Source organism: Podarcis liolepis (genome assembly GCF_965112155.1).
Source record: "Podarcis liolepis genome assembly, chromosome: 3".
NCBI lineage: Eukaryota > Metazoa > Chordata > Lepidosauria > Squamata > Lacertidae > Podarcis > Podarcis liolepis.
In genome coordinates, this window is record NC_139557.1 from 109170738 (window position 1) to 109196324 (window position 25587).

The 25587-nt window shown below is 43.4% G+C and overlaps 1 protein-coding gene and 1 long non-coding RNA gene across 3 annotated transcripts in view; one reads left to right on the forward strand and one right to left on the reverse strand.

The window, feature by feature from the left end:
- PPP1R21 (protein phosphatase 1 regulatory subunit 21) overlaps positions 1 to 25587 on the forward strand; it is a 40952-nt gene that overhangs the window by 8827 nt on the left and 6538 nt on the right. The window contains exons 4-21 of one of the 2 annotated variants that reach the window (XM_083494353.1): positions 494 to 592; positions 4173 to 4337; positions 5432 to 5490; positions 6252 to 6346; positions 8214 to 8266; positions 9752 to 9901; positions 11281 to 11382; positions 11473 to 11561; positions 12723 to 12859; positions 13821 to 13913; positions 14769 to 14896; positions 16521 to 16673; positions 18138 to 18230; positions 20400 to 20648; positions 21914 to 21946; positions 22853 to 22969; positions 24065 to 24163; positions 25394 to 25522. In XM_083494353.1, the coding sequence (XP_083350479.1) occupies positions 494 to 592; positions 4173 to 4337; positions 5432 to 5490; positions 6252 to 6346; positions 8214 to 8266; positions 9752 to 9901; positions 11281 to 11382; positions 11473 to 11561; positions 12723 to 12859; positions 13821 to 13913; positions 14769 to 14896; positions 16521 to 16673; positions 18138 to 18230; positions 20400 to 20648; positions 21914 to 21946; positions 22853 to 22969; positions 24065 to 24163; positions 25394 to 25522 (2043 nt within the window). Of the gene's footprint in view, positions 1 to 490; positions 593 to 4172; positions 4338 to 5431; positions 5491 to 6251; positions 6347 to 8213; positions 8267 to 9751; positions 9902 to 11280; positions 11383 to 11472; positions 11562 to 12722; positions 12860 to 13820; positions 13914 to 14768; positions 14897 to 16520; positions 16674 to 18137; positions 18231 to 20399; positions 20649 to 21913; positions 21947 to 22852; positions 22970 to 24064; positions 24164 to 25393; positions 25523 to 25587 lie in introns of both variants that reach the window. The other variant, XM_083494352.1, reaches the window with a different exon arrangement.
- Positions 11568 to 12766, reverse strand: LOC310702957. The gene is made up of 3 exons (XR_014523835.1): positions 12681 to 12766; positions 12416 to 12451; positions 11568 to 12320 (listed from the first exon to the last, which is right to left on the reverse strand). It is a non-coding gene; the product is annotated as an uncharacterized lncRNA (long non-coding RNA).

Consider the following 25587-nt stretch of genomic DNA (forward strand, 5'->3'; position numbering starts at 1 on the left):
GTTGCTCGTTTCCTGCTTCTCATTAAATCGTTATGACTAGCACATTTTATAGAACCCGTGGTGCAGGATCTTCAATAAAAGCAAGAGGAGGAAGCAAGCCAAGCATTGCCCGCATTCTCTCCGTTGTACAATTGAGGAAGTGAGAAATTGCACAAAATTATGGCCTTCTGGGCAGACAGCAAAATAGATAAAGGGAAAGTTAGGAGCGTGGGGTTCCCTCAAAGGTTGATGTGCTGCCATAGAGAACTGGAACTGGGAGCTCTGGGTTCATGAGTCCATGTTGCTCGCTGCTTCCGTGAAACTGTGGCCATCCAGATGTTGCTGAACTACAACTCCCAACTTTGGCCATGCTTGGGGCTGGTGGAGGGCCACCTCCAGAAAACCGTAAGCAGTTCTGATATTTTGTGGTACTAACTATCCACAGGAGCTATGATTATAGAGTAGTCTTTAAGTACATTCAGTAAGCAGGAATGCTTTTGCTTTCTCTTAGAAGACCGGCGAACCCGCATCCCAGTTAAGCCAAGAACAGAAAAACGTATTTGATGAAGACCTTCAGAAGAAAATAGAAGAGAACGAGCGGCTGCATATTCAGGTGTGTAATTTGGTAGTACACAGTATATTCTACGGCTATTTAAATTCCATGGCAACTTGTACAGGAGGGGGTGCCACTGTGATGCCCATGTGCCCACAGAGGCCTTCTCTGGCACCCACAGGAGTCCCTCCCCTGCCCCCTGCCTAAAATTAGGCATGAAAGAAACATATTGTAGCAAACAAAAAAGGTTGCATTGTGGACTTGGTTATGGTGTTTGTGTAAGTGTGTGTGTTGCCCACAACAGTTTATCCAGTTTGGAAAAGGTGTCCACCAAAAAAGGTTAGCAACCCTGGGTGTCTTTTAGGTAAGATTGGCCAATTTGTTCAGTGACTCTGCTGTGTTTTGAAATACTTTGGTTTGTGCCCATGAACTCTGGTAGTCCAAGGAGCAGTGCTCTCTAGAAATGTATAACTTCTAAGAAACATTAAACAACAGAATGACCATCTGCCTTGTGCCAGTTCTGCATTTTGGAACTTTGTTTCTCACAGTGTCCTGACTTGACTGTTTCAAGATGCCCGGCTTTCTTTGAATCCAAAAAAAATGCCAAATTTGTACTAAGTGAATGCAAGACATCATAGAATCAGAACAAATCCAGTATCCTCCAACTTAGGGGTGAGAAATCTGAGGCCCAGAGGCTACGTATGGATCTCCAAGCCTCTCTGTCTGGCCCCCTGGACTCCCCAGGCCACCCTGCTCCCTGACTCTGCTTTACACCCACCTCCAGCACTTTTGCATGCTCTTGAACTCTGACAGTGACTCTTGCTTGCCTGGGTGGAGAACAGAGAGAGAGGAGCGTGTGTAGAAACTAGCCTACTGTACCAAGGTGAAAATTTACATTCATTGCTCTGCCCACTTTTGGCTGAGGTCCTGCTCAGAAGAGAATGTAACCCTCTGGCTGAAAAAAGATTCCACACTTCTGATCTAGTCCAAGCCCATTATGCTTCCCCTGGGGGGAGACACCTTGCCCCGGTCATCAACTCTCTCTCTCCTCTGGAGTCATAAAACATTTCTCTGTTGCTTTGGAGGGTAGGGAAGAGATGCAGGAAAGACTGTGGGGCTATTTTGCCGTTTTATTTCACTAACAAAAATTATACACTGCTTTATTGTAAAAACAAAAAGCAAAAACCTCTAAGCATTTCACAAGCATATGTTTTGTCCCCATTTCTCTTTCCCTCTCGCCTTTTCCCAAGTAGTTTCTGGACTTGGAGACCAGAGGGAGCAGAGACAAAAGGTGCACATATGGAATAGTCTCTTCATCTTTTTGTGTCTTTTTCGAGCAAAAGCAGCTCAAGTGAGGAGAGGGAATTAGTAGCTGAATCCTCTCTTCCTCCTTCCCAGGGAAAAGCTTGAGATGAGTGCCAGAGTCTGCTGTCTGCTGCTGGCTATTCCTTGTAGAGATGAAATGTTGGCTTAAGGGCAGGGAGCTCACTGGTAAAACTAGTTGCTAACAAGTGGCATGTATAACATGTGGCTTTCACTGCCTTACTGAAGTCGTTTGCCCTAAATGCATCTGTTGGTGTCTCTGCAGTTTGGATAATGCATAGATTGATCTGTGGCTGGCTGGTCTCCTGTCTTCTGGAAAGAGGCTTGGGCTACATCATCTTTCAGTTTTTCTTCACTGACCAGCCTTTGCTGTACACATAGCTTAACAGTAGAGTGCCTGCTTTCAATGCAAAAGGTCCCAGGTTAAATCCTCGGCGTCTCCAGGTAGGGCTGGGGAAAACTCTTGGCTGAAACCCTGGAGAGCCCCTGCCAGTCACAAAACACAATTCTAAGCTAGGTGGATCAATAGTCTGACTCTGTAAGGCAGCTTCTGTTCCTATGTAATCTGCAGTGGCCATGACCCCTTCACCTGGCATAGGTCCCTGTCTTCCTGACTAGACACATTTACTAGCCATGCTACCTCTCCTTTCTCATCAATGCTCTAGTGATAACCAAAATACCTCCAAATGTAATGCAAATGTAATGCTCAGAAAGCTATGTACATTTAAGCTTTCTCCATTTACACACTAGCTTCTTGCATTCTTTCTCATTTCCAGACTCTGGTCAAATTGTTTCTGCAGTATTTTTTTCTTAGTTGCTCCTTTTTCAGCTTAAAGCTGCCAGATAACTCTTCTCTTGCTGCTGTACATAAAGTTATTTTTGTGTAAATGTGTATTTGCACTTAAATGCATTAGGAACTCTTAAAGTAAAAAAAAATGGGCATGGCTATTGCTCCCTCCATCTCAGCACCTCATTGTTTAAATTTACTGAATGTCCATTTTTGAGAGGTATACCCCCATTTTTTCTTTATAACAACCCTGTGCTGTAAGGCTGTGAGGTAGTGTCTGGCCCAGAAAGCTTCATGGTTGAGCCGAATTTGAATCTGGCTCTCCCCGTTATATGTCCAGTACCACATGGACCCTCCCTTTACATTAAAAAATTCTTAATTTTAATTTTTTGCTGAATGTGATTTGTTTTTCCTCTTTAGCACTGGATCTAATAATTGCTGGTATTTCAAACTTCATTATTATTATTTTTTTAATCTACTTTTCCTGTCTGCAGGAGAGCTAATTCAGAAGCAAAGCTTCTCCATGTTTTCAGTGTATGTGCCTGTCCAGCTTCCAAAGACAGACAAGGCTAGAGATTTTGGTAGTTGTGGAGGAAGTACTCAGATGTTATAATTGGTGGGGGGTGGGGGGGGGAATTAATGATAAAGGTTTTTTTTTAAAAAAACCAAGAAGGTGAGAAGCCAGTGGTGCCATGCAAGACGAATGCCTTGCAAGACGGAAAACCCGCTAGACGAAAGGGTTTTCTGTTTTTGAGCTGCTTCGCAAGACGAATTTCCCTATGGGCTTGCTTTGGAAGACGAAAACGTCTTGCGAGTGTTCCAATTTTTTTTCGCTTTCCCCCCCTTTTTCTAAGCCACTAAGCCGCTTATAGCCTTTTAGCCGCTAAGCCTTTAATAGCCGCTAAACCGCTAATAGCGCTAATCCGCTAAGCTGCTAATAGGGTTGCTTTGCAAGACGAAAAAACCGCTAGATGAAGAGACTCGCGGAACGGATTATTTTCGTCTTGCGAGGCACCACTGTATTTAAGTTGTGTGAATTTTCATCATCTGTGTTTGAAGGATTCAGTATTGGGTCATGTCAGCATTAGATAATCTGTGATTAGGAGCTCCTGTGATTTTTACAAAAGTGGGTATAAGCAGCAGGGGTGTAGTGGTATACGTAGGTTTATATAGCTTCAGAGGGATTAATGCCTTGATCCTTACCTGTTTTCTCTCCCCCCCCCGTCACTTATATTAACTTAATAAAAAACAAAACCACAGGAGAATCTGAGCACAAATGCCCTGAATCACATCTAGTTTGGCCCTCTCTTGTTTTTTTCCCAGTTCAAGAGCCAGCATACTAGTATAGTAGAAATGTACAACTTACAAAGTAAGAGTTTTCGGCCTATGACGTTCCTGGAAACAATGGGGCCAGAAATTATGAGCTGCAGTCCTAGGGCATGTGCTTGTTCCAGTGTAGCCTTGGATCTGAGCTGCCAGCCCTTCCCTGGGTGATGCTCTGTGACGTCAGACTCTCCCTTCTTGTTTCAGTTCTTTGAAGCCAATGAGAAACACAATCTTTTGGAAACTGAGCTGAGGAGCAAGCTGGAGGTCTTGGAGATGGAGGCAGCGCAGCACCAAGCCGTGGTGGATGGCCTCACTCGGAAGTACATGGACACAATAGAGAAATTGCAAAGCGATAAAGCCAAGTTAGAAGTAAGTATCAAAGCTGTGTGTCCCCCTGTCCTAGATCTCAGACCATCAAGGCCTATCCATCTCATATGTTGTTGGCCTCTTTGGGACTGGGAAAATTCTTCCTTTTTCAATCAATGTTTTATTTGCAGGTTGAGTGACTGTTTTAATTATACTTGTCTTCTCAAATTCTTTTACCTGGTGCTGATGTAACTAATTGTTTTTGGTTTGATTGTTCTTGTTGTCATTCAGCAGTGATTTCTGTGCTCTTCGGGGCAGAACTTTGCTTCATAAATGCTTAAAGTAATAAGACATACTCAAAATCTTTGTTACAGATAGGTAGCCAGGTTGGTCTGCCATAGTCAAAATAAAAAAATTCCTTCCAGTAGCACCTTAAAGACCAACTAAGTTAGTTCTTGGTATGAGCTTTCGTGTGCATGCACACTTCTTCAGATACACTGAAACAGAAGTTGCCAGATCCTTCTATATAGTGAGAAGATGGGGAGGGGTATTACTCAGAAGGGTGGTGGGAAACGCCAAAGAATAAACGGACATAAATCTGACATCAAGAATCACAAAACAGAGAAACCAGTAGGAGAACACTTCAATCTCCCAGGACATTCTATACAAGATCTCAAAGTAGCTGTTTTACTACAAAGGAATTTCAGAAATAGACTGGAAAGAGAAGCTGCTGAATTGCAACTCATTACCAAACTTAAAACCATGGAGAGACCTGGCCTGAACAGAGACATTGGATTCTTATCTCATTATACATGACTAAGCCATTTCTCACCTTCTCACCCCTTGCCTTTTCCTGTAAGACCTATTACAGTCGTTAAGAGTCGTCAACAGGCTCATCTCAGCTATCTGCCAATCTCCCATTCCCACCACCCTTCTGAGTAATACCCCTCCCCACCTTCTCACTATATAGAAGGATCTGGCAACTTCTGTTTCAGTGTATCTGAAGAAGTGTGCATGCACACGAAAGCTCATACCAAGAACTAACTTAGTTGGTCTTTAAGGTGCTACTGGAAGGAATTTTTTTATTTCAAAATCTTTGTGTGGAGTTGGTTGTGCAAATAGCTATTGACAGCTCTGTTTTCCCTACTTACCTTTAGATCAAATCTCAAACGCTAGAGAGAGAGGCCAAGGACTGCAGGGTTCGAACAGAAGAATGGTAATGCTCTTGATCTCTTTAAAAAATAAAGACGTGATTAGGAATTCCATTTTATTGAGGCATATAGTGTTGTAAAACAATTATTGCTTCGTTGTCATCTTAGCATGGGCATGGGCATAAGGAGCAACCTTATAAGGAGTCCGACCAGTTCTCACGTGTTATTAATTAAGGTATCCTGTAGGTCCAGGGTAGGGACGCGGGTGGCGCTGTGGTCTAAACCACTGAGCCTAGGGCTTCCTGATCAGAAGGTCGGAATTTTGAATCCCCGCGACGGGGTGAGCTCCCATTGCTCGGTCCCTGCTCCTGCCAACCTAGCAGTTCGAAAGCACGTCAAAGTGGAAGTAGATAAATAGGTACCACTGCGGCGGGAAGGTAAACGGCGTTTCTGTGCACTGCTCTGGTTTTGCCAGAAGCGGCTTAGTTATGCTGGCCACATGACCCGGAAAAACTGCTGACAAATGTCGGCTCCCTTGGCCAGTAAAGCGAGATGAGCGCCACAGCCCCAGAGTCATCTGCAACTGGACTTAACTGTCAGGGGTCCTTTACCTTTTTTTATATATATAGGTCCAGGGTGGGGAAATCTTTGCCTACCAGGGGGGTCCAGTTTGGCCCATCAGGATTTTTCCCATACTCACCTGCCCATCATCAGCTGACATAACCGGTGAAACTTCATGGGAAATGTATGGATTTGGTTTTTTCAGCTTCAAGTAAGCACCCCAAAACCCAATAGTTAATGTTGTTGCCTTATTTTTATCACCCAGCCAGCAGCAGTTAAAGCACCTTCATGCGGACTTGAGCAGCAGATTGGGGGAGTCCTTGAACATCATCAGTGAAAAGGTTCCTTTCAATGATACCAGTAGGTACTGCATGGATTACCTTTGTTGTGTGCTAAAAAGAAGCTATAGAAAACTGAAAAGCTGAGATTTCACCATCCCAATCCATCAAAAATAATTGAACTTAGTTTTGCTCAGTCAGCAGGCAGACTTTGGCTGGAATTATGCTTGATAAGGCACACAGGCTGCCGCTGAAAATGGCAGTGCTGTGTTAAATTTCCATCTCCGTTTCTGTAGTGTTTAGTACAACTTAACCAATGTATGGATGCAATTACACAAATTTTCTGCCTATGCCAGCAAATCTGGAACAGGGGTAGTGAAACGTACGCAGTAATTGCACCAAGACAGGTACAGGTACCTGTTAAGTGATGGGCAGGGCAAGGCGACAGATAGCTGCCCTGTGCTCCTAGTAACAGATTGTCTCTCTCATGCACAGTCTTCTGGGAATGCCATAACCTTCTACATACAATCACATGAGGGATGATGCAGTGAAAATTGCTGTTAGGGCAGGGTGGCTGGGGGTAATCAAACAATTGCTGGCTACAGAATGAGCCACTGAATGGCGCTTGCCTTCTGTATTATTCCTTCATTAACATTAAAAGTAAAGCATTGTTCCTATCCCCCTCCCACGCCAAGAGATGCAGATCCAGGGGGCACATCAGAGAAAAGTCCTGAGCCGCTTGTTTATCCTCTGCGGCTTGCTTGAATAGCTGAAACCATCCATTGCTTGGGGCTTTTTGTACCTAAGACTCATCCACTTTCTACATACCCACCCTCTAAAGACACAGGCCGGCAACCCATGGTCTTCCCTGTACTTCCCAGCTTTGTGTTAGCCACTGCTTTGTTGTATTCCTGTTTATGAGAGCATATAAATGAGTGGGAGAGGCTGGAGACATCCCAGAGAGAGGTAGACTCTCTGCTATGAATGTGAATGAATGAGAGAGGGGAGAAAAAGGGGTGTTCCTGCCAACATTGGCTTTTGCAGGCCCCAATCACCTTTCTCAAGGGAATGCAGTCTCCGTTCCCATAATAGTTGCCTGCCCTTGCCCTTAGGGTCAGGAATGCTCTTGTAAACTGGCTGTTGTGCTCTAAGTTCAGATTGTTAGTGGCACCTAGATAGGTATTTACTGTAGATGCTCCTCTTGTCCTGGTAGACAGTTCCTAAGCTTTGGTGGTTGGTTTTTTTTAAGGCTAGTTGGTTGGGAATTAAGCAAGTTGTGGGGTTTAGGTTTAATTGTCTTTTATTCCCCCAATTTAGCTTTGACGTGGCTGGGCGTTTTATAAGTTGTCTTGAATTTATTGTTACCACCTGAGCATCCAGAAACTTAATTAGCTTACGGTGACAAGGTGTGTGGCAAATGTTGCAAGTCTGCCAAGCGGAACTACTGAAATAGATGCTTGTCTTATGGATTAATGCCTACCATTAATTTAGGTGTCTCATTTGCATTGCTTACTAAGAAATCCATGTGCCTAATATAAATGGCTTTGTGCACTGTATTTGGTAAAAAAACTGCAAATTAGGAAGTTCTCAATTCAAATTTCAGTTCTTTGTGGCCTTAAGGTGGCCTTAAACGGATATTCCTGGCCTACCTGGTATTTGAGACAGAAAGGTGGGTTATAGTTTTAACAATATCATGCTACTATATTGTTGAAAAAGAACTTTAGAAATCCTAAGGTGATTGGGGTTGAAATGTGTTATTCCGTAATGACCTATGCACCTGCCAATATCCTATTCATTTATTTGAATTTTTAGCCTTTACTAGCTCTAGGAGTCAGATGTTCAGCTTGAAAAAGATGCTTCTCTGTTCTTGAATGGCTTAACAGACTAAGGCAATGCAGGAGGATCAGAGAGAGAAAATAATTGCTGTAATACTTTGATTCTTTTCGTAGGGTCTAGCCAGTATAATGCTTTGAATGTGCCATTACACAGTAGAAGGCGGCAGGTGAGTAATAAACCTAAATTATTAACCTAAAAAGTTTGCAATATCTTTGGCTTAAGGCTTTGGGACGGTGCAGAGAAAATAATAGAACCATAGAACTGTAAAGCTGGGATGCTGGTTCTCTCTTAGCTATGAGTGGAAAAAAGTAAGAAGCAAAGTGGGAGGAAGAACATTTTAATATCCAATGCATTTCGGACTTCTCAGGCACCTCATCAGGGACTGAAGTTTAGTCTTTTGTTATACTGTCTTCAGTTTCCTCATACTGTGGAAGATCACACAGAGATTCAACTTCTGTATTTGAAGTTTACACATTTGAACCTGGGAGATCTGAAACATGTTGGATATTAAGCATTTTTTTCAAAGTCCTTTGCTTCTTGCCCACCCTTTATTGTCATTTGCCTGGGGTTTCCCATCTTGCCAGATCTTGGTTAATGCCTCCCAAGTATTCATGACTGCAGAAGGGGGGATTTACGTAAAAGCTGTTGGTAGCAATTTGACATAAGAGTCAAAAGAGCAGCCACCTTTCAGAGGTAGAACGGGCTCTCCCAGAATTCTGCTCCTTGGAGATGGCAAAAAGTCATTTGTCTCAGCCCCACCCACCAAGACTGGAAAAGAACTTGGCATGAGTGCTGTAGATGAGGGACAGAAGTACAGCACTGCTCCAACTCTCTAGGTTGAGAGTTTAATACGGTAAAACTTGCTGCTGTCCGAGTCTTTGCACGTGGTCTTCTAAACAATTAAGACAATAGAAGGATGCCTAGTAGAAAACTACTTGTGAAGTATATTGGCTTTCATTCCCACCACAAAATGCATTCTGGTTTTGTTGCTGAAAAATGAATGAGAAGCACCAACATCTTTTTGGCCATGGCCCCGGCCTGGTGGAATGCTCTCTCACAAGATACTAGGGCCTTGCAGGATTTGACAGCTTTCCGCAGGGCCTGCAAGACAGAGCTGTTCCGCCAGGCCTATGGTTGGGGTTCAGCCTGATTCTTTTCTTTTTGTATAAGAACAAGCATTAAAGAGGCCTCCTAGCCCGCTCACAGGTCCTTTATAAGACCAGTGGTAACAGTTGGCCCTGGAGAATATTAACCACTCTCAATTTTACCCATGGACTGCCATCTGTCCATATTTTAATTTGCTCTGAACTAATTTTAAGAAGTATTTTAATTGATTGCCTGTTCTTATGTTCTTAGTATACTGTCTTGGTTTCATGATGTTAGCCGCCCTGAGCCTGGCTCTGGCTGGGGAGGGCAGGGTACAAATACATTATCATCATCATCATCATCAGGATTTTGCCCTGATACAATCAGATCACAGTGCTCTTAATCTGCTTCTTCAGTCGAAGAACCTTTGCAGCAGGGAGGAGGTCTGTCATATTTGAATCTTCTGTTTGTTCAGTTAGGAGCAGTTCTGGGAAAGGCCTTTTGTAAAAGAGATTGCTCTCCATCAAAATAAGTGAGCTGCATCACTGCTCTTTGTACCTTGCAGTTGAAGCTGCGTGACCTTGCTGGCCAAGCGCTGGCCTTTGTTCAAGACCTGGTGACGGCCCTTCTGAATTTCCATACCTACACGGAACAGCGAGTCCAGATTTTCCCTGTTGATTCCGCCACAGATACAATATCACCATTAAATCAGAAGGTAAGCTGGCTTGGGGTGAGCTTTACGTAAAGAGTTTAAAGTGGACATACGATAAGCACACTATGTGCCAGCTTGCTACATTTTTCTACAGCGGATGCAATGTAGCTGTTAAAACAATCTCCTTTTTTATTTGTGCAAAATTGTACAGAGTGGAGTGAAAGTTTCTCACCACACATTTCTGCCAAGAGAGAAACTAGAGAGCCAGTGTGGTGTAGTGGTTAAGAGCGGCAGACTCGTAATCTGGTGAACCGGGTTCGCGTCTCCGCTCCTCCACATGCAGCTGCTGGGTGACCTTGGGCTAGTCACACTTCTCTGAAGTCTCTCAGCCCCACTCACCTCACAGAGTGTTTGTTGTGGGGGAGGAAGGGAAAGGAGAATGTTAGCTGCTTTGAGACTCCTTTGGTTAGTGATAAAGTGGGATATCAAATCCAAACAACTCTTCTTCTTCTTCAAGGTAACATTACGGCTGCTTTGTATGCAAAGGATTCCAGGTTCAGTCCCTGGCACCTCCAGCTGAAAGAGCAGTTCTCTCTCTGTCCGAGATGCTGGAAAGCCAGTTGAAGAATAAAAATAATAATTCCCAGATTCTTTAAAAAACAAAACAAAACATTGTTATGTGATGTTGGGCAGTAATGTTCTGAGCTTTTGCTGCTGAATTGCTTTTATATGTATTCTATTTTGAAATATTTAACAGTAAGGTGCCTTGAGGAACCCTGTAGTGATGAAGCTGTGGGTTATAATTAAATAGTCGCAGGATATGGTTTTGTAAATAAAATAAAATAAATCTCAACTTCCCTTGGCCAAAATGCCTGCACAGAGTTTTGCTTCAGGGTTTCTAAATGTTCCCTGTCTCTTACTTTCTCCCCCTCCCAGTCCCCTTAAAAGGTAAAGGTAAAGGGACCCCTGACCATTAGGTCCAGTCGTGACCGACTCTGAGGTTGCGGTGCTCATCTTGCTTTATTGGCCGAGGGAGCCGGTGTACGGCTTCCGGGTCATGTGGCCAGCATGACTAAGCTGCTTCTGGCGAACCAGAGCAGCGCACGGAAACGTCGTTTACCTTCCCGCTGGAGCGGTACCTGCACTTTGACATGCTTTTGAACTGCTAGGTTGGCAGGAGCAGGGACCGAGCAACGGGAGCTCACCCTGTCACGGGGATTTGAACTGCTGACCTTCTGATCAGCAAGTCCTAGGCTCTGTGGTTTAACCCACAGCGCCACCCGCGTCCCTCCCAGTCCCCATAGTCCAAAATAATCTGTCCCCCGCACCCCCGTCATACAGCAGTTCAAAAGCAGTGCTGGTAATCTGTTTTAATGCCAAATAGCTCCCTGACTTTGCAAGCAGTGCCTGCTGGAACCACTGACGGGTCTCTCTTGGTTCAGTTTTCGCAGTACCTTCATGAAAACGCATCCTACATTCGCCCCCTGGAAGAAGGAATGCTACACTTGTTTGAGAGCATCACTGAGGACACTGTCACAGTTCTGGTAATATGGTTGTCTTTATTGCCACATTCCGTGTCTGAGACAGGTTGCTACTAAATACCTGAGAGACATTTTCTTCTTTTCTTTTCAAAGGAGACAACTGTGAAATTGAAATCCTTTTCTGATTACTTAGCATCTTATGTCTGCTTTCTCAGGAAGATTCTTCCTTATCAATTGAAAAGGTACTTTCCCCCTTTTTGATCTGCACAATGGGAACTATAATTCAGCGTGCTGCTCATAAATTATGTTAAGAGTCTGAGAGCAGCATGGTAACATACCTCCGGTTCTTGAGAATGTTCATAATGATGGTTGACAATGAATATTTCAAAGGTGTTGGCGGGAGGTGGGGAGTTACTTTATTTTATCATAGCAACTGTCATTTTCTGTCTGAGAGGGCATTGCTTCCAGTGTTAGATCACTTAATGTAACTCAGGATCTCTTGTGCAGTGTGTTATCGAATGGTCATACATTGATTACAATGGATCTACTCGTATGACTAACATTGAATATCACCCAGAATTTTAGCAGCTTTCGTGTAAATGTCATTCTCCCCCATGCATCTTGTTAGAGAGCCATCTTCATATTTATTTGTGTATATATATATTTGGGCATTTTTACCTCACTCTTTAACCCAAAAAAGTTGCAAGACTGACTTATAGAGATCAATAAGAAGACAGCCCCTATCCTCAGACTTACTATCAAAAATACATAGCACAAGAGGGAAATATTTTGGAAGGGAGAAGGAAAAAGCCCTCAAGCACTAGTTCTTAGTTGCAGAGTTCTTAAAATAATCAACTGCAGCAGAAAGTTTTTCAAGGAGAGACAGAAACAGAAGTTGTTGGTCTCTCAGTTGAGCCAACGGAATAGCCTGGTTTCTTCTCTTCCTCACCGACCTATAGCCTGCAGTAATGGATGCCGCCAGGTGAAAGTGATGAAGGCGCCTGCCAAAGTTAAAAGCAGAACTGTTTGCAAGTTTAGTAATTTTAACTGATTCTTTGTCTGGCTTTTAAATTTTATGTATAAACATATAACTCACCTTTCCAACACAAAGCGTCAGAGGCAATGTACAATGCTAAGAACTCAGACACCTAAAACCAATAAAACAGTAAAGAGAAAGGAATGTAAACAGCAGCATTTCAACCAGTTGCTTAAATTTATGTATCACTGAAGCATTGATATGGGTTCCTTTTTGACATTTTGAACAAACCCTCAATAGCCACCTGTTCAGAAAAGTGCCCCACAATGTTTATCTCATCTTTTCTGAATATCATGTATTTTTTTAAAAAAACAACCACTACCACCATAATACTCACTTTTAAAAACATAAATTCATATGTTCCTAGTTTGGAAGAAGAGTGTGAATCTTCTCTTTGCACAGCTGCGTTAAGAGCCAGGAACATGGAGCTGCAGCGAGACATGAAGAAGCTGACTGCAGTCTTTGAGAAGTTGCACACGTACATTAATCTTCTTGCCTTACCTAGTAAGTAGCAGCAGCAGACCAGAGCAGCTGAAATACCGTATTGCAGGATCTAAAATTTCAAAATTCAGTGCGATAAGTATTGAATCTGGTGGGTGGGTGTTTCTGTTTTTGCTAGACCGACATCAAATTACATGCATGTCATTGCCTGCTTTTATTGTAGGGAAGGATCTGGGGTATCTAGGGATTTGTAGGCCAGTTACCTTTTTGTCACTAGTATGACTCTAATATAAATATTTAAGAATTATGCTCCAATGATCAATCCCCCGGTTGTGTACCTTTCCTGGGCTTTTCCAGATACAACAATGCTAGTATATATATATTTCTTTGGAACGAAACTTCCTTAAACTGTAGGTACAGTGTTTTTATATGTGTACTGAGGTTGGAATCAACACTGAATAAGAGCGAGTCTTGTATTTTACAGAAAGCGGACGAGAAACGGTTCAAGGGATTTTGTTGGAATACTCCATAATTTGATTATGGGTAGTAGTATTTATAGGATTCCCTCCCCAGCCTCATCCAAATTCTCCACTCGACCAGGAATCTGAACTTCACGTGAACTTCAAAAATTTAAGGGACTCTGATTTCTACCCTGTTTTGGACTGAGGTGGCTGGATAACGCTGATTGCATATTGCTCTTTTATGGCAGCCTTTGCCAACCTACTGCCCTGCAGTTGGTCGTTCTGGCTAGGGGTGATGAGCGTTGCAGCTCATAACATCCGGAGGGCACCAAGTTCGTGAAGGCTCCTTTATGAACTCCTTCACAGAATTGTATAATTGGAAGGGAACCCAGGGGTCATCTAGTCCAACCGACTGCAATGCAAAAATGCCCCCCTCCTTTTAACGAAACCAGGCCTCTTATAAACTGTTTTGCTAGCGGGAACTATTCTATATGGCAAATGCCCTTTTTCTCCTTGACACTTGTCATTACATTTGGATTTTCTGCTCTTTGTACAACTTCCAGGCACAAATCCAGACCGTCTGCTTCGTACAAACTTCAGCTCTCTGCTCACATACATTGCTTCAACCCTTAATGGATTTCACGATGTCATGAAAGGTGAGACTGGCTGAAGGATATACAGCTTTTTTTTTATTAAAAAAATGACACGTTAGCGCTCTGGTCGCTTAACACTTTATGGGTGGTGGATGGATGTCATAAAGATTTAATGGCCTTTGCATGGTCGGCCTACCTAGTATGTGCATCAAGAAAAGGGAGAAACAAAATATACTCAAATACAGTGTTGTTGTTGTTTTGTACTGATACAAGTTTTCAGCCATATGCAAAAATAACAATAAATACTGGTAATGTATCTTTGTAATAACCCTGTGAAATGGGTCAGGGGTGGCCTACATTGACTTTTACCATGGAGTGGGAATTTGAACCCGAGTCTTTCTCGTTGAAACCTAATGATCCCTCCACTACTCAGTACTGGCTCTCCACTGAAATCAGGGGAAAGTGTTGCAAGAAAATATCCACAGGATTGGACTGTTAAGGTTTGAAGCACAAGGGTTTATAGTGAAATTAAGTACTGCTAGCATAATGTAAAGGGTTCTGCCTAACTACACTGAAACAGAAGGTGTGCAGTCCATTTTCGTTAAGGGCAATACTCAATAATGAAACGGTTCTAGCTACTTCCTACTATATTCTTCTTTCCTGCTGTCTAAGTGTGCCAGGCAATTGGGATTTGCTCAAAATATAGCTAGCTCAGTGGTAGAGCACATGCTTTGCATGCGGAAAGTTTAATCTCTGTAGGATTGTCTCCACAGATAGTCGTATCTATCTTTTGAAAGTGCTTTCCTAGGTAGAAAAAAGTGACATTTAGGAAGAAATGGGATTTTCTGACTGGATCTGAATGAGAGGTTCGGAGGGCGATGTGCACACCTGATGCAAGTTAATTCTTTCCGGTTTTAGATATTTATAAGCATTATAGTCAAAAAGCTGCTTTGGAGCAAGAGCTCCCCACAGCCACGCAGAAGCTCATCACCACCAACGACTGCATCTTATCATCTGTGGTAGCATTAACAAACGGAGCCGGCAAGGTAACCTCTTTTCTTACGCAAAGTGCCCATCACTGCTGCCTAAATCAGCATTGTGAAACTAACACGAGCTTGCAGCCCCTCTATGATGTATCTGTATCTAAATTCATGCAAAAGTTCCCTTTCATTGTCACAAATTGGGAATCTTTATAAAGGAGAAAGTTGTTGTTCTTGTGGTGCATTCCTTGAGGGTAAAGCTTAGGTAGTATAAAATTGTGCAGCCAGAAAGTATGTTCATAAGGACGCAACGACATAAGAGCCCCACAGGATCAGGCCAGTGACCCATCTAGTCTGGCATCCTGTTCTCACTGTGGCCAACCAGATGCCTGTGGGAAGCCCCAAAGCAGGGCATGAGTGCAGAAGCACTCAGTTGTGACTCCCAGCAACTGGTATTCAGAGACACACTGCCTCCAGTTTTGGAGGGAGAACAACAACAACAGCAACAATTTATTTATACCCCACCTACCTATCTGGCTGGGTTTCCCCAGCCACTCTGGGCAGCTTCCAACAAAATATTAAAATACAATAGTGCGTCAAACATTAAAAGCTTCCCTAAACAGGGCTGCCTTCAGGTGTCTCCTAAAAATCTGGTAGTTGTTTTTCTCTTTGACATCTGGTGGGAGGGCGTTGCACAGGGCGGGTGCCACTACTGAGAAGGCCCTCTGACTGGTTCCCTGTAACTTGGCTTCTTGCAGTGAGGGAACCGCCAGAAGGCCCTCGGCACTGGACCTCAGTGTCCGGGCAGAATGGTGGGGGTGGAGATGCTACTTCAGGTATACTGGACCGAGGCCGTTTAGGGCTTTAATGGTCAGCACACACTTTGAATTGCGCCCCAAAACGTACTGGGAGCCAATGTAACCACCACTGCTTTGAAATGTCCCCCCCCCCCCCGAATCAAGCAATATATAGTTTTAAAGAAATAAATGAATAGTAGTCATTGATGGCTTTATCATTAATGGATTTGTGTTATCCTCTTTTTAAACCAGCAAAGCTAGTTGCTGTCATATCACCTTGGAGCAAAATCCATGGTTTAAAATGTGTGAAGAAATATTTCATCTTCACTGTCCTGAATCTCTTAACAGCTCAGATGGGTTTGGTTTTCTAGTATTACAGTGGTACCTCGGGTTACATACGCTTCAGGTTACATACATACGCTTCAGGTTACAGACTCTGCTAACCCAGAAATAGTACCTTGGGTTCAGAACTTTGCTTCAGGATGAGAACAGAAATCGTGCTCTGTTGCGCGGCAGCAGCAGGAGGCCCCATTATCTAAAGTGGTGCTTCAGGTTAAGAACAGTTTCAGGTTAAGAACGGACCTCCGGAACCAATTAAGTACTTAACTCGAGGTACCACTGTATATGAGAAGGAGGGAACCTTCACTGTAGGCATGACCTTGCACACCTCTGCCATGTCATGCCATGTCCCCAAAACTCACAAAACAAACCTAAAAAGCCGCAAATGCTGCAACCCGCTGTTTATCTAAAATGTAAGCAAATGGTTCCAAGCTCCTTGTGATTTTGCTGAAGTAGGATGAAGTGGAACACATAATCTCAGGACTCTCTCTGCATCTCATTCTTCTAGCTGCAAACTTGCCCAGTATTTTAAATCTCTGCATTTGTATGTTTAGGTTGCTTCATTCTTCAGCAATAACTTAGACTGCTTCACTGCATCGCTGAGCTATGGGCCTAAGGGAGGAATGGAGTTTATCAACCCCCTCTCGGCGGAGTGCATGCTTCAGTACAAGAAGAAAGCAGCTGCTTACATGAGATTGCTGAAGAAGGTTTGTGCCTGCTCAAGAACAATAGCTGTAGCGCAGTGACTTGGATCCCTTGGACACGCTCTAAAAATCCTTTATTGGATTCTCTCCGCCCATGAAGAAGTGGTTCTTTGTTGCTGATGAAATCATTTTTTGTTCCCGAGCTGTATACTTGCTTGGGGCAGAGCTGCAGGAAAGATTGTGGAGCATAATGATTGTTGGATAAATACGAGACCAATATACTCTCTCTCTGTTTATGGAAATATGGCTGGGTGGGGCAGACTGTATGGATGGAATGTCATTATTAGTCTGCGTGGAAAAATCTGGGCAGGGTGGTCTCACAGCTTAGTAGTCGAATAGAGATGATGGACATTTGTTAGCAGGACAGGTTCAATGTGTTTGCATAGCCCAAGGTTTTTTTGGGGATGGAGCTAATTAGGAGTTTAGCGTAACTAGAGCTGTTGAAAAGTTTGATGAGGCCACTGCAGGCTTATTGTCTTCCTTGTCTCACTGGTACCAGAGAGCGGGAGGGACATGAGTGCATCTTTTATGATGCCACAAATTTTGATCTTTGGGACTTTGGAGTTTCTGTAGTTTTCTAAGCCCACAGACTTGCATTGTAGGACTAGAACCCTTCTCCTTGCACAGAACCCCGCCACATCCCATCATGTCACACTTTAAACAAAATATGGAGGAGCACTCAAACACTGTATAAAGTTCACTCCACCTCTTCTCTGAAGTGGTGCGGTTCAGTGGCAAATAAATCACATGAATCTGCTGAGTTGTGTTTTTTCAGTCCCAGACTAGTATAATGAATTGCGGTGAAAAATTAAAAACTCAAGCTGCTGTGAGTTAGTTGATTGCTTGTGGGTGTGGATGGGTGGGTTTTTTGCTTATAGCTCGAAGAAAAGTGACAGTGGAGGCAGCTCCCAAATTTTAGTTCAGTTGAGTGGGATTCTTGGTCATTAGCTAGGGGCTGCTAGGACAGACGTGTTGCATGCTGACTCCCAGAGCATCCCATTAGACCCCTTGTCACCCTGTTCAGCCTCTCTTTTACTATTTTCACACCATCCCCTTCTTTCTGCCTGCTGCCAGCATCTCCCACAACTCTTTTGTTACCTTCATGCTTATATGACAGAACTTCTGATGGTGTTTCCAGCTGAAAAACCTGCCGTCCGAATGACATGCAGCTGTTTTCATTCATTGTTTGAGATCCGGTCCACGCATGGAATGCACAGTGGCCTTCCTCTGTTGCTTTCTGCCCAAGGCACTTTAGAGCAATGCTGCAGCTGTGTGTTTTCTCTTTGTTCTTTGCCTCCCCCCCTCCAAAAGTGTAATATACCAGGCGCTGATCTCTGCCACCAAGGGCCTGGAAAGCATCAACAAATACTTTTGCTAGCGAGGGAGGGAGGGCAAGCGGGCGGGGGAACTTAACGCTTCCCATATGTAACCCAACTCACTGAAGTCATGTATATCTTTTGGCTCTAGCCATGTTGCGATTCAGTGCCTTATGAAGAGGCCTTGGCCAACCGCAGAGTTCTTCTGAGTTCCACGGAGAGCAGAGAAGGCCTTGCACAGCAGGTATTCAGTCGTCCGACACGTAGCTGTTCCTAAGCTTAGTGTGCTCACTGAAACTGTATTAAATTTGATAGTCTCACTGTCCTAACGTCATTTAATGCTCATGGCAATGCATCTCTAAATAGGGAATTGATGGGTGAGTGTTCGTAAACTGTGCCAATTTTGAATTTGTTCCTTTGTAAGCCTGATCCACACATTATTATTATTATTATTATTATTATACCTCACCAGCCACTCTGGGTGGCATCCAATACAAAGAAAAAATTTATTTTGTATTTACATACTTACTTTTAATGGATTTTTTCCACAAGATGTGTACCTGTAAACAAAATATTAGTAAAAAAAAGTAGTTTCTAAATGCATTTTATTTTAAAATATTTTAAAAACAAATTTGAATAAGTTATCGAGTCAAAAAAATGCATCACAAGATTTGTGGTGTGTGAAATTTGGAGGATAATGATGTTAGTTTGCACAGTGTGTATTGGGTTTAAGGTAAAGGTAAAGGTACCCCTGCTGGTACGGGCCAGTCGTGTCCGACTCTAGGGTTGTGCGCCCATCTCACTCAAGAGGCCGGGGGCCAGCGCTGTCCAGAGACACTTCTGGGTCACGTGGCCAGTGTGATGAAGCTGCTCTGGCGAGCCAGCACCAGCACAGCACACGGAAACGCCGTTTACCTTCCCACTATAAAGCGGTACCTATTTATCTACTTGCACTTAAGGGTGCTTTCAAACTGCTAGGTGGGCAGGAGCTGGGACCGAAAGACGGGAGCTCACCCCGCCGCGGGGATTCTAACCGCTGACCATGCGATCGGCAAGCCCTAGGCGCTGAGGTTTAGTTTGCATTAAAAATTCGCAAAGACTGAATATCTCAAGCATCCCTTGTCTCACTAGTGAAAGGGTTATGCTTGGCTCTAGACTTCTGCATGCGATCCAGGCTTGAGAGTGCAGAACAAGCCTGCCATAAAGCTCAGTAGCGCTGTCTGATATGGTTATTCTTCTCTACATGTGACGGCTTGGATCAAATCTCTGATTATCTGCTGTCCTACTTCGCTTCCACCTTTCTTTGGCCTCAGGCTTATTGTAAAAAAGAAAAAAGGAAGGTCAAATGTGTATGAAATTGGACATTCCCCCCCACCAGAACTCAGCAGACAGAAAAGGCGAATGGACACAAAGCTTTTTTTTATTGGCATGCATTCTCTGTTTATTTTGTGTCATCTTATTGCTGGTGGGGTGAGTGAAGAGAACCTCTAACACAAATGGTGCTGTTGTCAGGTCTGTTTGCTGCCAAACATGCTGTCCAGCTTGGAAATTTGGCTTCAGGAACCAGGTTTCCAGCTAGATGGCCAGTTGACCTAGTGGCTAAAAGCCCAAAGTTGATCTCTGAGTAGTCCTCTTGCAGTTCGTAATTCTCTCCAATTCATGTTGTGCTAGAATTTAATTCAAGCTGTTCTATAAAATGGCTAGTAAATAGATAGGAATACATAATGTGAACCCCCAAATATATTTCTTCCTCTGGCTTTTGGAGAATAATGTAAAACCACAACACTTATCCAGGGCGAATACTCTATTTAGCCAAACTTGTCATAGTTGCATGGAAGCCAGTCTAATGGACTTGGGCTATGCTCTTCTTGGGTGTTTAAAAATAAACCTTTATCTCCTTAGTTTGTAAAACTTTATCTGGTCTGTCACCGCAGGCATCCGTTTCCTTCGTTCTGCAGATGAATTTGTTTGGTTCATATATTCAGCTGCACATTACGCTATCTTAAGTTTACATTCTTAAGTGAAGGAAACATTATTTGTTTAAAGGTTTGTAAAAATGTGAGCTGCCTGTCACATCCTGAGTTTCATATGGGTTCCTTGCTCTCTTCCATTTTTCTATTCCCTCCTGTGTTTTCCCCCCTGTTTTTAAATAGCCAGAATCGCAGCGCTCAGATGGAAACCTTCCTTACAGTTTTTGGCATTATGGATGGCAGAAAATTTTCAGTGCAAGCTGTGAGCCTGCAGGGCACACATTTAAGCATGTCAAAGCTACAGGTTGTTGCTTTTGCTGCCTCTTCTCTGCTCCAGATACAACCTGCTCAAGCAATGATTCAACTTGCTATGCACACACTTGTAGATACCCTTTAACTTCCCATTTGTTCACTTCACGGTGCTAATTCTTGCTGTTCTCTAGGTCCAGCAGAGCTTAGAGAAGATTACGAAACTGGAGCAGGAGAAAGAACACTGGATGCTGGAGGCCCAGCTGGCCAAAATTAGGTTGGAGAAAGAAAACAAAAGAGTAAGCGATAAGCTCAGAAACTCTGTGGGCAACCAGAGGATTGAGGCAACCCAGGAAAGCCTCTTCACACTGAATGCAGAGGAACAGGAGAAGGAGGATGCTGCAGAGAAGGCTTTGAGGGAACCAGTTCAAACTGCAAGTCTCGTAAGTGCACCTTACTCCCAGTGATGTGGGTTGGAAATTGGGCAACTGGAATGACTACAATACTAGCTAAATCTAAAATTAACATTGGAATTAACATTTTTCAGGCGAGTGACCCTAGAAACCACATATATATTCATGTACACAGCTCTCATGGCCTTCATTCTCCTCCAAAAAGTCACCCCAAACCCTGAATAATGTAATGGGAGTGAATATAATTGAATTCTCAGGTCCTAAAGTGTTTACAAGTATAAATGAGGAACTCCAGTTTAATGTAGGTTAGCATCTCTGTGCTGAATGTGGTGCATGGAAGGCAGGGGTGGGAGGGAAGCAAGTGGCCACAAGGTTCATCCACGATGCCTTGAACAAAACGCCTACATGTGGCCAACCTGTCTTGATTTTATCTCACATTTGTTTTCCTCTTTTCCACCGAAAAGCTCAGCACAACATGAATGAAGTAACACCATTTTATTCTAGACTGAGAAATATCCACTTGCCCAAGGTCACCAAGTGAGCTTCATGGCAGGGATTCAGATCCCAGGTGTCCCTTTGTGATACCACACTGGTTCTGTTACTTTGGACGGTGTTCAAAATTGGTTTTTTTCTGTCCAGAGTTTGATGTTTTCAGCCAGGACCTCATTAGGGTAAATTCCATCCTGGTCCCCTATCTTGAAAACCTTCATTTCACCTTGGTAAAGCTTTCATGCAGCAGCAGAGCTAAACTTTTTGGTGCTAAGGTGTGGGATTTGTGATCTTGCCCATATCAATCAATCAATCAATCAATCAATCAATCAATCAGTCAGTCAATGTTTATTATGGCAAACAGCCAGCTTACCCATGTCAAATACCTGGTAATCTGATATATTAAACCTAAGTAATGTTACATAGGTCTTAGAGTTGGAAATTATGCATGTTGACATTTCTGAGTGTATTTTAGGATTCCGTGTTTGTTTGGAACTGACACACTTGCAAGCTGATCCCACTGAATAGTTTTTCATTTTTATTGGGGGGGAAACACCATGGGCAAAGTTTAAGTTGCCCATGTTGAAGCCCCATTGATTCCAGTGAGGAAAGGGGGAGCATATACTTATCTTTCATAGTAAGATTAGTGCAGCTTAATAAAAGTAATTACCTTTTTCAAACTTTGGAGCAAAAACCAGTTAAACTTACTTTGGAGCCATTGAAACCAACTTCATTTAAATGAACTTTTGAATCAGAAAATGAATGTACTACTTTGATCTGATTCTGTCATCCTAATATTTTTCTAGGTCGGGATGTTGATAACCACTGAAAATGAAGAGGTATGTTTTTTAATATGACAGAGTCATGCTGGCATACTTTTTAAGCTAAACTGCATGGAGTTGTGCTAAAGTGACCCCTTTACAACTGTGTGCTCCTGGTCAAAACACTGTAATGTAAAAATATCTCTCTGGGATGGGGCCTTCCAGATCTTGGACTTCCAACTCTTGTCAGGTTTAGCCAGCATTGTCAATGAATAGCAAGTGATGGGAGTTGTAGTCCAACAAGATATGCAGAGCCAAAGATTCCCTGTCTCTGATGTAGCTGCTGTTCAGTTTACTTTGTCAGATGAACTGTACCCTTTCCCACCATTTCTTTGGTTTTAATCTTCCTTGCTTCTTGACATTTTGGTGCAGAATTCCACTTCCTGACTATTTATCTGGGGCAGTGGCAATTACATTACTGCAATCTACACTGGTCCTTTATCCGCACCCCATCCCTCATTTTGAGCTCACTTCATATATGCTGCTTCATATATGATGTTGTTAATGTCCTCTTGTTGTGCTGCCATTGGGAGAAAAGGCAGGATATATGTACGAGGAAATGAATAAATACATTTTATGACATTTCCTATTCTGCCAGTCGCTTATCTTGCTGTGATTATGGAAACATGTGATACTCCAGGAAATGGTGGAGTGCAGTTTGACAGCAATGTTGTTGACTGTCCCAGTTATCAATAGGAGAACTTGCCCCATCTCTCCCCTCGCCACGACCAACTGCTGATGGATTAGAGCAGTCTCCATCTAATCTGGTATCCGTGTTATAACAATGGCCAGACAGATATCACTGGCAAAGCATGCAGATAATGACCTTCTTGTGTTTGCTTCCTGCATCTAGTACTAAGATGCATGCTGCCTCTGCACATGAATCGTAATAGCTAATAACTATTCTTATGTTACCCTTTGTAGGCCCCAGAAGCCGACACCCGGGAAGACTTGATAAAGAACCATTACATGGCAAGAATAGTGGAGCTTACATCTCAGTTGCAGCTGGCTGACAGCAAGTCTGTACATTTCCACGCAGAGGTGAGTGCGCGAGTGCTTTCCTACTTTGAAAATGCAGACTTCGTCTTACAGTGAAGGTTCCCTTTTTGCACTGGAGGATATGATAAGTGACTTCATTCCACCATCTGCGGCTGCAGGGCTTTTTGAAGCTTCAGCTTTTACAAGCAGGCAATCCCCTCTTAGTTTTGGAAATACAGTGGTACCTCGGGTTAAGTACTTAATTTGTTCCGGAGGTCTGTTCTTAACCTGAAACTGTTCTTAACCTGAAGCACCACTTTAGCTAATGGGGCCTCCTGCTGCTGCCGCGCCGCCGGAGCATGATTTCTGTTCTCATCCTGAAGCAAAGTTCTTAACACCCGAGGTACTATTTCTGGGTTAGCAGAGTCTGTAACCTGAAGCGTATGTCACCTAAAGCGTATGTAACCCGAGGTACCACTGTACTACAGTGAATGAAGATACAGTGGACACTCAGGTTGCGAACGTGATCCGTGCAGGATGCACGTTCGGAACCTGCAGCGGTGCGTCTGTGCATGCGCGGGTTGTGATTTGGCACTTCTGCACACGTGCAAAGCGCGATTTAGCACTTCTGCGCATGTGTGACCGCCGAAACTCGGAAGTAACCTGTTCCAGTACTTCCGGGTTTCAGCGGTCCATAACCTGAAAAAACACAACCTGAAGCGTCTGTAACCCGAGGTATGACTGTATTGCGGCTCAGTCAATAATGTGATCTGTAATTATACTGAGGAACGGCTGCAGCCTAGTCATAGAGCTCACTTGCTTTGCGTGTGGAAGGTCCAAAGTTCAGTCCATCCAGCAGCTCCAGCTAGAGCTGGGAGTAGACCCTGCTTGAAATCCTGAAGAGCCACTGGGCTAGATGGACCAGGTGTTTGGAGAAAACAGTTCAGACATAAATTTGCTGTGTGGCCTTGAGGAGTGCTGAGTCCCATATGTAAAATGGGGGAAACAACCCACCTCACCGGGCTGCTGTGATGAATGAGTGAAGGGCAGTAAAGCCCCCACTGTATGAGTGAAGGTGCTATTGATTTTTAAATAATAATTGTCCGCATAAAAGACGGCCTAAATAAACTAACATGGCTTATTTGTGTGTGTTGGCAGTGCCGGGCACTTGCAAAGCGTCTCGCTCTGACTGAGAAATCTAAAGAATCATCACTGGAAGAGGTGAGACAGGCTAGACAGAGCATCACCAGGTTGCAGGTAAGTTTGTTTAACCACATGGCTCTGTGTGTGCATTAGAGGTGTGCATAGCCACCCTGATCTGGGGCCTGAACCAACCTGGAACAACCTAGGACTCAACAGATCTGGGCCTTGAACTGAATCCCTGGAGATTTCACAGTGTTTTATTAGACTTTTAAGACCCTGACTAAATATATGGAAGGATGGGGTGAGGAGACATAGGCACTCTGCCTATGCATCTCCTTCTCCTCCCCCTTACTCTCTGCTTGAATTAACCCCTTTTGAGAGTCCTGGATCACTCTGGGTGGACCTGATCCAGTCTGGGCCTGCCTCAACCCATTCCAGCAGAATTGTGGGTTAATCCAAAGCTGCCTGGTTCAGAATCCAGGATTCGGCCAGAGCGGTTAGCCCTAGTGTGTACAATGGTACCTTGGTTTTCAGACTTTATCTGTTCCGGAAGTCTGTTCCAAAGCGTTCCAGAACCAAGGCACCCTTTCCCATAGAAAGCAATGCAAAATGGATTAATCCATTCCAGACTTTTAAAAACAACCCCTAAAACAGCAATTCAACACAAATTTTACTAATGAGACCATTGATCGCTAAAATGAAAGCAATAAACAATGTACTACAGTCACACAATCAATCAATCAATCAATCAATCAGTAGCTGAACTGGGTTCCACAGTCACAAAAACAAAACAAAAAAAGCTGCAAAAACAAAAACAAAATAAATAGCAGAAACAGACAGACCTCAGCGCAGCACTCAAAACGGAAGAGTGGCACTCAAATCGGAAGTATAACACTTGAAACAGAGCACATTTAGCTTCCGAAAAAGGTTCACAAACTGGAAGTTCCAAGTCGTTTGAGAACCAAGGCATTTGAGAACCAAGGCACCACTGTATATATTATGAGAAACTGAGCAAATTTACGTGGACCCTGCCCGCCACACCCACACCAAAACGTTGCAGAGTAGTTATTTTCTATGCCCACTAGAATGGTTCCAAGCATTAAAAGAGCCAACTCAGTTAAAGGTCAAGGTGTCCTTTTGGATATGGCAAAAGGATATCTCTGATGATCTCCATTCTGCAGTATACTTCAGAGTTCTCCTTGGAAGAAACTTCCTAACTAGGTCTGAGTAAACCGCTATTAACTTTTATTTTGCACTATTCTTGTATTTATACTTGTTTATTTACAAATGTATTTGTGGAAGTTGTGGGATATAAATAAACCGACGATGTCTGTGACCTTTCAGGATGAGTTGACGACGACCAAGAGAAGTTATGAGGATCAGTTAAGCATGATGAGCGACCACCTCTGCAGTATGAACGAAACCTTATCCAAACAACGGGAGGAAATAGATACACTAAAGCTGGCTAGTAAGGTAAGTAATCTTGTTGCGTGGGCTGCAGGCCAGGTTTCCTGCAAGTTGCTAGTATTTCCTATCCT